The sequence below is a fragment of the Podarcis raffonei genome, chromosome 15 (assembly GCF_027172205.1).
Source record: "Podarcis raffonei isolate rPodRaf1 chromosome 15, rPodRaf1.pri, whole genome shotgun sequence".
NCBI lineage: Eukaryota > Metazoa > Chordata > Lepidosauria > Squamata > Lacertidae > Podarcis > Podarcis raffonei.
The window spans coordinates 22,374,092-22,389,643 of NC_070616.1; the positions used below are offsets into that span (position 1 = coordinate 22,374,092).

The 15,552-nt window shown below is 45.5% G+C and overlaps 1 protein-coding gene across 1 annotated transcript in view; it reads right to left on the reverse strand.

Annotated features, from left to right (window-relative positions):
- Positions 1–239: 239 nt before the first annotated feature.
- Positions 240–15,552, reverse strand: part of SORL1 (sortilin related receptor 1) — a 109,161-nt gene continuing 93,848 nt past the window's right edge. The window contains exons 36-48 of the mRNA XM_053366279.1: positions 15,099–15,211; positions 14,650–14,754; positions 12,474–12,546; positions 11,268–11,350; positions 10,580–10,676; positions 9,825–10,009; positions 7,975–8,094; positions 6,441–6,605; positions 5,980–6,154; positions 5,571–5,677; positions 2,939–3,131; positions 1,605–1,817; positions 240–377 (exon numbers count right to left, since the gene is read on the reverse strand). Of these exons, the coding sequence (XP_053222254.1) occupies positions 310–377; positions 1,605–1,817; positions 2,939–3,131; positions 5,571–5,677; positions 5,980–6,154; positions 6,441–6,605; positions 7,975–8,094; positions 9,825–10,009; positions 10,580–10,676; positions 11,268–11,350; positions 12,474–12,546; positions 14,650–14,754; positions 15,099–15,211 (1,697 nt within the window). The 3' untranslated portion in view covers positions 240–309. The remainder of the gene's footprint in view (positions 378–1,604; positions 1,818–2,938; positions 3,132–5,570; positions 5,678–5,979; positions 6,155–6,440; positions 6,606–7,974; positions 8,095–9,824; positions 10,010–10,579; positions 10,677–11,267; positions 11,351–12,473; positions 12,547–14,649; positions 14,755–15,098; positions 15,212–15,552) is intronic.

Consider the following 15,552-nt stretch of genomic DNA (forward strand, 5'->3'; position numbering starts at 1 on the left):
AGCATGCCCAGCAAGCACAGCCTTGTAAGACTAAATTAAAGGTTGGAAATGGGAGGGAAACAAAGAAACAGAAATTGTTACTAAATCAACCTGGTTTTTTGAAAGTTCACAGCTGTGTACTACAAAGTGTAATAATTATTTCTTCTTCTTTTTTTCCGGCCATACAAAAATAACATATTGCAACTCAAAAGTGCAGATATATATATATACTGTATATTGTTTTAAAATAAACAGTTGACTGTGTTTTTTGTCCTTTTTTATCAAATAAAATATTTACACCATTTTGGTTTCCAGAGTCAGAAACGCTCTTCATGCTATCACCATGGGGACATCGTCTGAAAAGCCTGTGATCATCGGCGCTTCGTCGTCCTCGTCTCCTGGGAATGAAACACATCAGTTTCAGAAAGAAATCGGAGAACTGGGAGATTACACCAAAGGTCGCCCAGCCTAACTCTCGGTCAATGTGAGGAATCCTCTGCTTCGGGATCCCAGGAGAGCTGGCCAACATGGTCCTTTGCTTTCCGAACCTGCCTGTTCAACAGTTGTACCAATGGGAAATTCCTCCTAATGTTTAACCCAACATTTCCCATTGCAGATGTTTTGGCCTCTCTGGGCTGTATCCAACGTTCTCTGACCAGCGGCATGAGAGCTCTAGTGCAATTTCTTAGTTGCTTTATCTTGCCCAAGGCAATCCATAGCAACTTACAATCAATATTGTTTATTAATCATTATTAATATTTATCAAATTTCTATACTGAGGACCATCTGAGGATCGCAGAGCAGCTTACAATATAAAAACACAAAAATACGTTACATAGTAACAAAAATAATACCCCCCAACAGTTTAAAAGACCATAGATTATGGGTGAAATGGAATGTTTTTGCTTTCTGTGGCACCTAAATATATATATTGAAGGTGCCAGGCGAGCCTTCCTGCAGAGAGCATAGCAGAAGCAGGAGGCCACTACAGATAAGGCCCGATTTCGTGTTGCCACCCTCCAGACTTTTTGTGGAGGAGGCACATGAAGGAGGGCCTCAGATAATAATTGTTGTGTCTGGGTTGGTTCATATGGGGAGAGGTGGTCCTTGAGGGCCCCCCTCAAACTGTAAATGCTGCAATGGAAATAATTTGGCTAATTACCAAAACACCCTCAACCTCTGTGGTAAAGGTAAAGGGACCCCTGACCATTAGGTCCAGTCGTGACCGACTCTGGGGTTGCGGCACTCATCTCGCTTTATTGGCCGAGGGAGCCAGCTTCCGGGTCATGTGGCCAGCATGACTAAGCCACTTCTGGCGAACCAGAGCAGCGCACTGAAACACCGTTTACCTTCCCGTCAGAGCGGTACCTATTTATCTACTTGCACTTTGAAGTGCTTTCGAACTGCTAGGTTGGCAGGAGCAAGGACCAAGCAACGGGAGCTCACCCCGTCATGGGGGTTCGAACCGCCAACCTTCTGATCGGCAAGCCCTAGGCTCTGTGGTTTAACCCACAGCACTACCCGCGTCCCATTCAACCTCTGTAGCTTAATGCAATTGTTGTCCTCATGAGATTCCACCCATTTAAGTCCTCCTGTCCAAGGCTTAGGAAAACAGCTTCACCCACCTAAATCATCGCCTGATGAGAATATTGCTGACCCCAGTCGGGAGCTGTAGTGGCTGTTTGCAAAGGCTGTGAAGCTATTCTGAAGTCTTCTGTGCCTCATGTACAAGGCAACGAACCCTATGCCCACTGTCACTAGCAAAAGGAATAACATCGGCACCACAATGGCAGCCACGTCTGTAGGCTTGCTCATGGTGGATGCAGCAGGATCTCTGCCTGCAGAAGGAGAAACAAAGAATGCGATTCATTTTGTTGGCTACCCAACACAAATACGAGCATCACATGCCTGCTCCCTGGGCATCTCACAAAGATAAACTGCTATTACAGTATTAGTAAACAGAACTCTAACAACAGTATTAGGACATAGATTTCCAGTGAGATTGAGAAAATATCAGATCTGAAAAGCCTGGGGAACTGATTTGTAAGGCTTTGTGAAATGCATCAGTGGAATGAAAGCCATTGTTTGCAACCTGCATTTCATTTGTTTACACCATAATGTGAACCGAGACTTTGTATTTTCACAGAATGATGCAGGAGCTGTTTGATTTAATATTTGTATTCTGCTTTTCCAACAAATGTTGAGCTCACAACACTTTATAGTAGCATTATTTAAAAAAACACCAAATGTTGCAATCATTATAATATCAAACACAATAGCATATAAATAAAGCAAACAACAGCAGCAACAAAGTCATCAGAACAACTGCCATAAAGTCATATTATGCTGCTATAAAGTTCCACATACTGCTATGGTTATGAAAAGTTGGAAGGCTAAAACCCTGGGCAGGGCCAGTTGAAGGCAGGTGTCCTTCTAGCCTGATAATTATTTGGCTGGAAGCAGTGCAGTGGTGGTCCAGGGTTAAGGACCTGTTACTATTTTGGCAGCAGGGTCTCTCTCTCCAGCATCCTAGAACCACCAAATTAACATGGAAGGAGGTGAGTCAGTCACTGAGGAATGGCTCCTAGGGTCACTCTTGAGAAGGCATATGGGAAGACAACCAAGGAGGAGTTGTTCAGTATGCTCCAAAGCTAAGCAATTAGGGACTCTGAAAACTCAAGGTGCTTCAGTTTCAAGAGAATAGGGTGCAAGCCCTGTTACGTACATTGGCAGCTCACAGAAAACACAACTTAAGTTGCTCCGAAAGAAGACACCGGAGTACTCAAGATAATTTGCCCATAAACGTGCACAGAAGATGATAGATCTAGCTGAAGGGCAACGCGTGGAGATCTGCATTGATAGCCGCAATGTTCCAGGCTTCCAAACATTTACACGGCAAGTGTTGAAAAGAAAATACACGGAAGCAGAAGTGAATCAGAGGGGGAGATCTTTTCCTTACCGCTTCCCACTTCGTTGTAAAGTAGTGTTGCAGGTTCCCCGCACACCTGCCCGCTGTAAAGACACCTTGCTTGCACCGTGAAGGAGTAATTATGCCCCATCTTCAGGTTGGAGACTTTGAAGACGTTCTCCGTGGTATTGCCCAGGTATGACGTGCTATTTGTCACGCTGTCGAACATGTGTATTTCATACCCCTGAAAGTAAGCACAAAACACACAAAAAGCAAAGTAATTTGGTTCTAGATTGAAATATTGGGTTGTGTCCAAATCAGTTTTACCCAGAGCAGGTCCACTGAAATGAATGGACCTAATAATAATAATAATAATAATAATAATAATAATAATTTATTTATATCCCGCCCTCCCCAGCCGAATCCGAGCTCAGAGCGGCTAACAACAGTAAAAATAACACAGTTTATATAAAATCACAATCAATTAATTGAAATACATTCTAAAATCAATTCAATCTAAAATCAATTCAGAGTCAAATTAATGGCAACCATTGGGCTAGAGTTCTATGAGGATTACAGAAGGAGGGGGTCAGGCTGTGCCTTGGCCAAAGGCCTGGTGGAACAGCACTGTCTTGCAGGCCCTGCGGAAAGATGTCAAGTCCCGCAGGGCCCTAGTCTCTTGTGACAGAGCATTCCACCAGATCGGGGCCAAGGCCAAAAAAGCCCTGGCTCTGGTTGAGGCCAGCCTAACCTTCCTGTGGCCTGGATCTCCAAGATGTCTTCCCAATGCTGCATGTTGCTGCCAGTTACTGGGAGGTGAGAGGGGCACGGCAGCAGAGAGCCTGGCGTGGGTGCGGCTGGGGTGGTTCTGTTGCTCTGCCTGCACAGCGCTGAGCTCCCTGCCGCCTTCCCCTCTTGGGAACCGGGTGCAGGACAGGGTAACCAGGATGCAGTCACAACCTGGGCTACCCTACCACCAGCTCACTACTCTAATTGAAGGACTGTCGCTAGTGCAATAGAAAAACACAGGCCACAGCTTGCTGGCGTATTTTAGTCAGGAAAAGACATCCAGAGCTGAGGGCAAGGCAGCTCAATTCATTCTAAAATCAATTCAGAGTCAAATTAATGGCAACCATTGGGCTAGAGTTCTATGAGGATTACAGAAGGAGGGGGTCAGTTTCCTTGAATGGCATTGGACAAATTTTCATGGAGGATACAGCTATCAGTGGCTACTAGCCAGGGTGGCTATGATCTGGCTCCATAGTTGGAGGCAGTCATGCTTCTGAATACCAGTTTCTGGGAACCACAGGAAGGGAGAGGGCTCTTGTGCTCAGGTCCTGCTTGCACACAGGTTGGCCACTGCAAGAACAGAATGCTGGAGTAGAAGGGCCCTTGACCTGATCCTGGAGGAGAACTCGACTGCCAGTTCCCTTGATAGAGCCTTAGAACGTTTTGGACTTGGCTTGGGGAAAACACCTTTTTGTATTTTCTCGCAGGCTTTGCAATCTTCTGTCCGTTTTTTAAAATGCTGTTTTGTGCTCATCTCAATTTTGCTGTTTGCCGCTATACTGCTTTCACACGGTGAATGTCTTTCCTTTTACCATTTTGTGTTTTTTTAGCTTTCCCTAAGCTGCCCTCGGGACTTGCAGAAGGGCAGGGTGTCAATCAAATCAAGAAAGAATGAGTGGTTAAAAAAAGCATGGCACTCCCATTGCAACAAGAATAAGACGAGCAATGATGTCAACAACGGAGTCCAAATTATAAACATTGAAGGAACGATAACAAACAGTAGTGACACCTGAATTGAATTTTAAAACCTTAAAAGTCGAAACCTGGTCATAAATATAAGCACCAATTCTGTGAATTGGCCATATTTCTACTGTTATTTGTAGCACAATACTACTTTTAATGTCATATTTTTTATAAATTGCTTTCTGGTCATTGACCGTATTAAAGATATTTGATTTTTTTTGCATGGCACTCCGAGTGTGGTTATAACTGCTAGCATGTAGAGTTAATATGCAGCAGCGGAGGTTAGCTTAGTTAAGTGAATCCTTGCTTGGAACACACCCTCAGTTGAAAGGTATTCAAACTGAGACATGGTGTAAAATAACAAAGCTTCTGTTTAATAAATGAAGTACATTATTGATATGAAAGAGTTCTGCAGTGCTAGCTATCTAAGTTAGAGAAGCAAAGAAGACATGCTTGCCCCTTTGTTCTCTATACAGTGGTACCTTGGGTTAAGTACTTAATTCGTTCCGGAGGTCTATTCTTAACCTGAAGCACCACTTTAGCTAATGGGGCCTCCTGCTGCCGCCGTGCCGCCAGAGCACGATTTCTGTTCTCATCCTGAAGCAAAGTTCTTAACCCAAGGTACTATTTCTGGGTTAGCAGAGTCTGTAACCTGAAGCGTATGTAACCCGAGGTACCACTGTGCACTGATATATCCAAGATGACCTCTCACCTCCAGGCCCAGAGAAAGTGTGTGAGGAAGAGCAGGAAGTTGTAAGCAGGATGCAACCTAAGACTTATCAGTCTAAACATCAAAGAGATAGAGAGAAGTCAGCATAGAGAAAAAGGTCCAGGGACAGTCTGGAAAGCTGGAGATGCCTTTATCTGTCTCAGCCCATGGAAACCTCTCTCAGCAAGCTGAGTTGCTCCCAATCTTCCAATAGCAACTTACCCGGCTTTCACTAAAATGACTTTCTTTTAAGGCTAAACTCTTCCAAAACAACAAGATGTGGTCGTTTTCTGCTATAATCTTTAAGGCATCTGGTGCAGCCAGGGAAACTGCAAAGAAAGAAGGGAAACATATAGGTAAGTAGCAATCTGTCCACCAGTCTCGCTCAGTTCTTTGAAATGCCTATAGAGAATGCAATATGCACTGGATTCCAATGTGTGTCTACTCAGAGCCAAGCCCTATTGAGTTCAATAGGGCTTAAATGCCTAGGTTTTGCTTTGCTTTCTTCTTTATTGAAAGATAAAAAGCAGACCATTACAAGTGCACAGGAGTAAGACACGCCCAGGTTTGTGACAACAGGAATGGAGGCTTTTTCCTCTTATTCCACTACTTTTTCTCGGACATTCCTTACCTGTGTTAAGTTTCAAACTGGCCTCTTTGCTCATGTTTCCCAGCTGGACGATGATATGGTACTTGCCACCGGGTTCCAACTTCTTGATGGTATACTCCACGGTGCTGTTGCGAGTTTTCACCTTGTAGATCCGGTCTGTTTTCTTTATTAAATCTTTCACTGCTACAGCATACAACTGAAGGGAGCAGAATGGTGAGTTGCTCCTTCTCCCACAACACCCCACTTCTCCTGTTAAGTGTCTGAAATGCTAAAGGCAAGCTGAAGCATCAAGAGGATTTGGCCTTTGCTTAAGGAGAGCAGCATAGCTAGCCTAGAATGCGATCTCCCCACCCAGCACTCTCCAAAGCCCATCTCTTAGAAAAAGTTTGGTGGAACTGGGTGGCATTTATTTAGCTTGTGTTCTATCTCTATCCTTTCCCAATATAATAATAATAAAACAACAACAACAGCAACAATCTCACCATATCTTGGTCAGGAGAATCGTAAGGAGACTCCCACTTGATAACCGCAAAGGTTTTTGCCAGGTGCACAGAGTGAAGGTGCCGAGGGGGGAGGCGACTGTCAGGAATCATCTTCACAACGATGTAATCGGAAGGCGGCCCTTGGTATGGGGATATCACACGTACCTTAAGGAGGTCAGCAGTTGTTAGTCGGTTATACAGTTTTCTAGCATGTCCCCCGCCTACTTTTATAACCCACAACTCAACAGAGTAACCATAGCCGCTTGATTCAATAAAGATTACTTGACTCCGGGAAGGTTATTTCAAATCAGTGCTTCCCAAAACTTGGGTCTCCAGCTGTTTTTGGACCACGACTCCCGTCATCTCTAGCTAGCCGGACCAGTGGCCAGGGATTATGGGAAGTGCTTTAAATGCACGTCTCTGTATTTTGCTACAAGGCCATTTCAGCAAAATGGCTATGTTGAGCATGGAACTAGCGCACAAAGCAGCAGACCGGCTGCTCACAGAGCTTCCCATCTGCAGCACTTAAGGATCTTGCACTGGCTGCCTGTTTGAACCAAATCCGAGGTCTTCCTGTTAAGATACATTCACAAGGAATGTGTCAGAAATGAACGTATGTCTGGAAACAAGATTGAAACCAAATCTGAATGGCTTTATGGCAAGTGCAGCTGACCTGGTACCCTCCTGGTGTTGCTGGGCTACACCCCATATCATCCCTGGCCATCAGCCATGCTGCTGGGACTGATACGAGTTAGGAGTTCAGCAGCTGGAGGGCACCAAGCTGGATAACACTTCCATACGATGGCAGCACCGAGTAGGGGGAACAAACATCTTTCAGACCATAAAGGGCACCGTAGCCAATCGAGTCTGCATGCAGAGGTGAAACAGCAATCCCCCCCCCCACACACAAAAAAGCAAAACGTTTGCTGGAAGAAATTCAGTTCAGCCTTAAAATCCAGCTACTTGAAAAGCATCCTCACATAGGAAGGTTTTTATCTGACGCTGAAAAAGTGATGACAATGGGCAGGAAATCCCACAACATGTGTGTCGGTGTCCCAACAGAGAAGACCCTGCTGTTCTCGTTTAGGAACTTTTATCTCACAAAGAAAAGGAACCTATTCAGAAGAGCTCTTCCCAAGACACCAAAGGCATGCTCATGCTTGCAGTGTACATGGCACATGTTAGAGTTGCCCAAGCAAAAATATACAGGTGACCTGCCCCTATGAGCTTACACTAGAACACCTTAAATGGGTACAAGGCTGCTAGCTCTTAAGAGAATAAGCCGCAACCCTGAGAATAATGTATTGTTCTTTGTGCCATTTATAATCTGCCTTGTGGTTCCGGCAGCTTCCTCAAAGTCGTAGAATAGGATGTCAGGGATCAGAGTGGGAACCTTCTACGTGCCAAGCAGAGCCTCTGCCCCTGATCTATGGCCCTTCCCTAACCAGTTGTCCTCTTTTGATATTGAAAAAGCCCAAGTTGCGTTCGTTTGCAGGAGCGGGGAGGGGGAGAAGATGAACGATGCACTCCTTACCAGAAATAAGTATTGCTCATCTCTGTTGACAATGACTGTAATGTTGTGCAGTGTAGTGGTGGCATTGTTAGGATTCCTGTAGAGCTCCAGGAAAGATGTAGCATAAAATATGCCATATACCTGCCAAAGGAAGGGTGCGGGGGGGGGGGGGAGATGCAAGCAAGAAAAGCGTGTTGAAACTCTTTCCCCACCCTAAAATCTTGCAAACAAATCCAATTAATTTTCCAACCGATTAAAAAATAAATAAATGTAGCCATCCACAGTTGCAGTGGTCTTCGTGGCAAACTGAACTGATTCCTGAAGTTTAAAAAGGAATGAATTACAGTCATACCTTGGTTCTCGAATTTAATCCATTCTGATAGTCCGTTCAACTCCCAAAATGGTTCAAAAACCAAGGCACAGCTTCCTGCAGCCAAGCGGAAGCCGCATTGGACGTCGGCTTCCCAAAAAACATTCGCAAACCTGAACACTCACTTCTGGGTTTGCGACGTTCGGGAGCCAATTTGTTCGACGACTAAGACTGCATCTTCAAGACTATAAAGGCTTTTCTGGTTGCCAGCTATTAACTCTGGACCAAATGCACATCCAAGCAAGTGGATTTTACACTAAACAGATATTTACTGAAAGCCTCATCTCTCACAGCCAATCTCTACAATTTGGACCATATAATACCGGTCCTGAGAGACCTGCATTAGCTCCCAGTACATTTCCTAGCACAATTAAAAGTGTTGGTGCTGACCTTTAAAGTCCTAAATGGCCTCGGTCCTGTATACCTGAACGAGCATCTCCACCCCCATCGTTCAGCCCGGACACTGAGATCCAGCGCCAAGGGCCTTCTGGCGGTTCCCTCACTGCAAGAAGTGAAGTTACAGAGAACCAGGCAGAGGGCCTTCTTGGTAGAGGCGCCTGCCCAGTGGAACGCCCTCTCATTAGATGCCAAGGAAATAAGCAACTATCCTACTTTTAAAAGACATCTGAAGGCAGCCCTATTTAGGGAAGTTTTTAATGTTTAATGCTGTATTGTGTTTTTAATATTCGATTGGGAGCTGCCCAGAGTAGCTGGGGAAACCCAGCCAGATGGGCAGGGTATATTATTATTATTATTATTATTATTATTATTATTATTATTAGCATGGGAGACTTAGGTTCAAAACTGAGTTATAAAGCTCATTGGATGGCTCTGAGCAACTCACTAACTTAAGTACCACAAACCTGGAAATCCTACGTTCATCATTTGAGGCCCTCCTCCAAAGGAGGAGTGGAAGGTGGCAACATGAGAACGGGCCTTTTCAGTGGTGGCTCCCAAACCGTGCAACACTCTCCCCAGAAAGAGACACCTGGTGCCACTGCTACCAACTTCCAGGCACCAGACAAAGATGTTCCTTATTAGGTCTTAATTGGGGACGTAGGGTATGATTATCCGCAAGCCTGTATTGATGTTCAACTTTAGTAAGGTGGGATTTCTCCTTTTAATGTTATTGCAAGATGAACACTTTTAGTTAAATTTCTTTTTTATACTGTGTTTTAAATTTTGTGCTTTGTACGCATTCATAATTCTTATTTTCTTTGATACATTTTTTTTAATAAGCAACAAATAAATGGCCTACCACACCAGCTTTGGATGGGATATACACCCTGAAAATAGGAAAACAATAAGCTTGCCCCTTTTTGATGAAAAACAGTTGTCTTTAACAGCTGGGCTATGTGGCATCCTGAACACAGGATTCTGCTATCTGGGACCAATTGCAAAAATTACATGTGAATGGCAGGCAGACATTTAGAAAGAGGACAGGCTCTTCTGCTCTGTCTGGGGGCTCTTTCCACAAGAAGAAAAAGAACGGAACCCTTACCACGTTCTTGGGGCCAGTCCAGTTGCACTCCACCGCTGTCTGATTCACAGCTTTAGCTTTCAGACTAGGAGGGGGCGGTCTTGTGCCGCTGGTCACCACGTGGGCAAAAGACAGAGGGCTGTCCCCCAGCTCCGTCTTGGCCCATGCAGAAATCTCGTACTGTGTCTGAGCAGTCAAGTTACTCACTGTGGAGGGTGGAGAAAACGATTGGGCTAAGCAGGGATGTGGAGCACCCTCCCAAAATAAGGCTTGTCTAGGGCCGAGTCAAAACAATCTCCCTGGCAGCCCATTTCCAGGTTGCAAAGGGTTTTGCTTGCTTGTTTTAAAAAAGGGAACCTGATTTAGTGGTCATGTGGGCCCAGTAGCAGTAGGTTCAGGTAGGGTGGTGTTGCTCACCAGCTTTCTGAACACTTAACATTTCTGCTGTTCCCAGGTGAGTCGCCTAGGGAGAATCCAGAGGGCCAGCCCAAAATACTAGGGTGAAGTACAAGGCAGTGCCTTCACCACCCCTGTACATTCCTTGTACAAGAAGTTCACTAGACTAGTAAATGAATCTTTTTTCCACATTCAGCAAGCTTAGGTAGTGGGCAGCAAGCCATGTGACACACAGAGCAAGCATTGTTCTCCAACACCTTCCTGCCCACAAGCACCACCCACTGCCTCACCCCTGTCCAACGATAGGACTGGCCCTGCTTATCAGTGGCAATCCTCCATTAGATGCTGCCAGATGAAATGAACATTCTGGTGAGGCTTACCAGTTTGTGCCGACTTTCCCCCATCAATGAGCAAGGATATTTTTTCTTGTCTGTGGGTGTCAAAAGTCCAGAAGATTTTCACAACGTAACCGTTCACCTGTCAGGCGGCAGCAGAGAATGCATAGGACAAAGAAGTAAGCAAGTGCATGTGTTCTAAATGGCGAGTTTGAAGTACCAAAAGCTCCTTGTAACTGACTGATCACTCCTATGTATGTCAACTTGGCCAGTCGTTCAGGAATGAGAATAATTATGAAATAATCTGCTCTGATTCTCCTCCCCATCTTTGGTTTTGAAAGGCAGCTCTCTAAGGAACTTGGTGCAACAGAAACATAATGGATCATTGTTAACTAAATTAAGACTGATTAAGTGCAAGGCAGAAATATACTCTATTATCTTTGCACCTCCCAAAAAAGGCTCAGTCAGACAAAATGGATACCAATACCAGGAATTTTATTATGTTTAAGATTCAGAGTTAGCATAATTAAAACTTCTGTTTGCCTAGGAATTGCAAACCCCTAATGGCATCACGATTATGGTTTATTTGCCTCCCTCCCAACACCTGCTCCCAATCCATCACCGCACCACCTTAGAAAACCTTTCCAAAGCACAGCATTTATACGTCAGTTCACAAAATGTTCTTTTGTGTGGTGTATTTGAGCTGGGCTTTTCAGCCACGATTTTTTATTACCTGAATGTTAGCTTCCATTTTGAGGGTGAAGCTTATGGAGTTTTCAGTGTAGCTATCAATATGGATCGTAGGTGGTGGAATAACTAAGGCAGAGAGGAAACAGAGGAAACTGGCATCAGCCACTAAACTGAAATCTGCAAAATTCCACTGGAAAATTCTCTTTTTGTGTTTTCAGCTTACTCTGCCAGTCCATCACAGTGAATGTATCTGGACACTAGTAATGAACCGGTAGATTGTGACCCACAAGTAGGCCTCAACAGCCTTTAATAAATAACAACAACCACCACCCACTCCTTTTTAAATAGGGGTTGATGTATACATTACAGTCCCCAAAACATGGACTGTAAAGTCTCACATTCCCACTCCCTCTTGCATGCAAAGTCAATGCCAACCATGATTAGGAGTATGATTTGACTGTGCTGAATTAATTACAGTCAATCCTCTTAAACTAACAGTTGAAACCAAGTACCTGCACCTCTGATGCTATGGGGACTCCCACTTGCATCAGTCCCAGGCAGAATGGCCAACAATCAGAGATTATGGATGTTGCAGTGCAGCAACAAGTTCCCCATCCCTGCTCTAGGGTTAGGATGAATGTTGCTACAGGCATCCCAAGTAAGCTTGTGTGTGTGTGTGTGTGTGTGTGTGTGTGTGTGTGTGTGTAGGGGGGCATAATTTATAGGCAAGAGGGGATGAGCTGGTGGGAGGAAAAGGCCCATTCTCACAGTACCATTCCTGATCATTTAGCCCAGATTTCACCACCTTGACACTGCTCCAGATGTCGCTGGACTACAATATCCATCATCCTGATCATTTACCATGGTGGTTGGAGATGATGGGATTGTAGTCCGTTAACAGCTGGAGGGTCAAAAAAAAAAAGGATTGTTAGTAGGGAATGGTTAAGTTTGGGAAAAAGCATAGCTGTTTAATGTAGCAAGTGATTAATATTTACAATATGTGCAAGTCATTAGCTACTATAGATGGATTTGTAATTGGCACACTGAACAGCCTAGAGAAGAGAGCGAGAGGAACATAATGAATGTCCCAAGGCTGCCAGTGAATATATTAATATTAAAATAACAAAATGTGAGACGGCTCAGACTCATTTATAGATTTAGGTTTTGGGTTTTTTGCTCTCTCTGGTCTGCTTCCTGGTGCAGCAAAACAAAACAAGAGGTAAAAGAAATTAATTAGTTAATAGTTTACCTTTGCCTTTTACGGTTCGTATGGATTTGGAATCACTCCAGTTTCCCACTCCACGGCTAGTTACCGCAGCAACCTTTGCAAATGAGAAGGCTAGTTAATATGCAAGAAGGCATGCTGTTTGACTTTTTAATGAAAACAAAGCAGGTTTTCAGGCGACAGCTGATGGGGAAATGGTGTGTAAGTGCCTTGCTTCTGTTCCTCTGCAGACTTGGGAGCCTGAAAATGAGGTTCTGGGAAGCAAGAAGCCTCCAGGTGCCAGTAGTAGCCAGGGGTCCTGACGGCAGCTACAGCAAGGCCACTTCTCTAACCCTTACTCAGCATCATCACCTCCTCCCACCTGCTCTCCATCCCTTTGGCAATCCCTGGTTTCACGCAGGACTCAAAGGAGCAAAAAGGAACAGAGAAGCTTCTGCTGCTGCCATCACAGACTGTCTCTGATGTTCAGGAGAGTTTCAAATGCAGTTTACTGAGCTGCGTTGGGGGCTGCTTTTCAAAGAGTGGGGCACGCAGATCTTTGTTATGCAGCTGTCAGGCACTCAAGACATATTTTGGGCAGGCTGGTGGTGCAAAGGGAGACCATGATGCCCACCTACCCCCTTCAGCAACATGTTGACCATGTTGAAGGAAGGCAGCAGGTATAAGGAGAGGCTACAGCTCACTGCTAGAGCACCCACTTTACATGCAGAACATCCCATTGTTTAAACTCTGTTCTCCCAAGGCAGGGCTGGGAAATACCGTATTTTTCGCTCTATAAGACGTACCCGGCCATAAGACGCACCTAGTTTTAGAGGAGGAGAACAAGAAAAAAATGTTCTCTCCCTCTCTGCTTAGCGCCTCTCCAGCAAAGCGGGAGGAGAAATGGAAGGGGCTCCGTTTCTCCTCCTGCTTCTCTGAAGGGGTGCTGCGCAGAGAGGGAGAGCTGCGCAGCGCCTCTCCAGCGAAGCGAAGCCAGGAGAACAAGAGGGATCGATCGCTCAGGAGGCTTCAGGCGGCTATCCCTGAAGCCAGGAGACCAAGAGAGACCAATCCCTCTTGCTCTCCTGGCTTCAGCGAAAGCTGCGCAGCCTGCATTCGCTCCGTAAGAAGCACACACATTTCCAATTACTTTTTAGGAGGGGAAAAGTGCGTCTTATAGAGAGAAAAATATGGTACCTGTCTGGGTCCCACTGCTAGCCATGGATCTAGACCAAGGGTTACTGGGTACCTGTAACCCTCCAGATGTTGCTGGATGAAATGCGTGCTCCAACGCCATCTGGGGGGTTGCAAGTTCTGCACACCAGAACTAGACGTGCCAATGGTCAGAACAGTGCAGCACCAACACAGAATTACGCCCCACCCATCAGCTGATGCCAGCTGCCCACTGAAATGACACCAGCTGATTGACAGGTAGACATAGTTTTGAAAATATAAGCTCCACAGGCCAAGCCTGGCCTGTGAGCCGAGTTTCCCTCCTACACACACACACAGCTTCACCAGATCAGAGCTACTCCTGAGCTCTGGGGCAACAACTATCAGGCTGCTGCCCTCTTCTGCGCAGCAGACCAGAAGCAGCCAACCTTTTGCAAACCAGAGAAACTATTATCGGCAACACACACACACCCCAGAATAGAAGTCCCATTTCAAGTCTCATTTGAACAGGGATACAGGGTGGTGCTGTGGTCCACACCACAGAGCCTAGGACTTGCCGATCAGAAGGTCGGCGGTTCGAATCCCCGTGACAGGGTGAGTTCCCATTACTCGGTCCCTGCTCCTGCCAACCTAGCACGTCAAAGTGCAAGTAGATAACCTCTCTGGCGGGAAGGTAAACGGCATTTCCATGTGCTGCTATGGTTTCATGGCTTAGTCATGCTGGCCACATGACCTAGAAAAACTGTCTGCGGACAAACGCCAGCTCCCTTGGCCAGTAAAGCAAGATGAGTGCCGCAACCCCAGAGTCGTCTGCGACTGGACTTAACTGTCAGGGGTCCTTTACCTTTACTTTTTTACAGGTGGCGGAAGGAGAAGGGACCCTACCAGCACCAGCAAAACCTCTGTTGTTGCCTGTGCACCTGTGACTTTCACTGCTGACCTAGTGTGGAGAATACTGAGCTGAAAAGTCCAACAGCCTGCCTAGGTATAAAGGCCACTTCCCACCTGCCTATGCAAGGGGCAAATCACTTTCAAGATATATACTCACTCTGACTGTATACAACATGTTGACCTGCAGGCTCTCTATCTCCGAGTAGTTGCTGGTGGCTCTCACAGACGACCATTCCTTGGAACCAGCTCTGCTGTATTCCACCTGGTATGGCAGAGAAGAGGGAGGAGCAGTCCTGGTTTGCAGCTATAGCAAAGCATCAGCAGACCCACTTGTTCAAGACTGGGTGTAAGCGAAACTTCCAGTCTGAGCTGCCTGGGCTGTTCTCCCCAACTCCCCACTGGCCAGTTCAGCCAGATCCAAAGAGGGCCAAATTACCTGATTATCATTTTCCTACATGTATTGTTTTTAATTATGCTTTTATGTCTCACTGCTGCTGCACACTGCCCCGGTATTTTATGATATAGAAAGTACAGAAATACTTTTGTGAGCACACACATTTCTCCAAGGCTCCCCCTCAGTACAGCATCAGTCCAGTTAATACTTACAACATATTCTCTGATCAGGCCGTGGGCATTCGCTGGTGGTGCCCACTGGCAAACCACAACGCCTTCAGCTTCTCTCTTCAGCAACAACTGAAGATGTCGGGGAGGGTCTGGCACTGGAGGGGGGGAGGAGGAAAGGTGGGTGGGTATGATTAGTGACAAGGACAGAGCTGGCCTAAGACATTTTGCTGATTGCACAAGATTTCATTCCATGAATTCCCCTTCCATTCCATGAATATCCCATTGCACAGAAAGGATTTGTCATATACAGAATCTGGCCTATAAATGTTAACTAAGTAATACGTTTTACTGAAAGATAGTTTATTTTATGATGAATTTCCAATGTTACAATATCTCGACTCCACTCTTGGCAGCCTATTAATGCCAGTTTCTGGGAATCGAAAGTGGGGAAAGACCCTGCTGCGCTCAGGTCCCACTTGCAGGCTTCCTAGAGGCA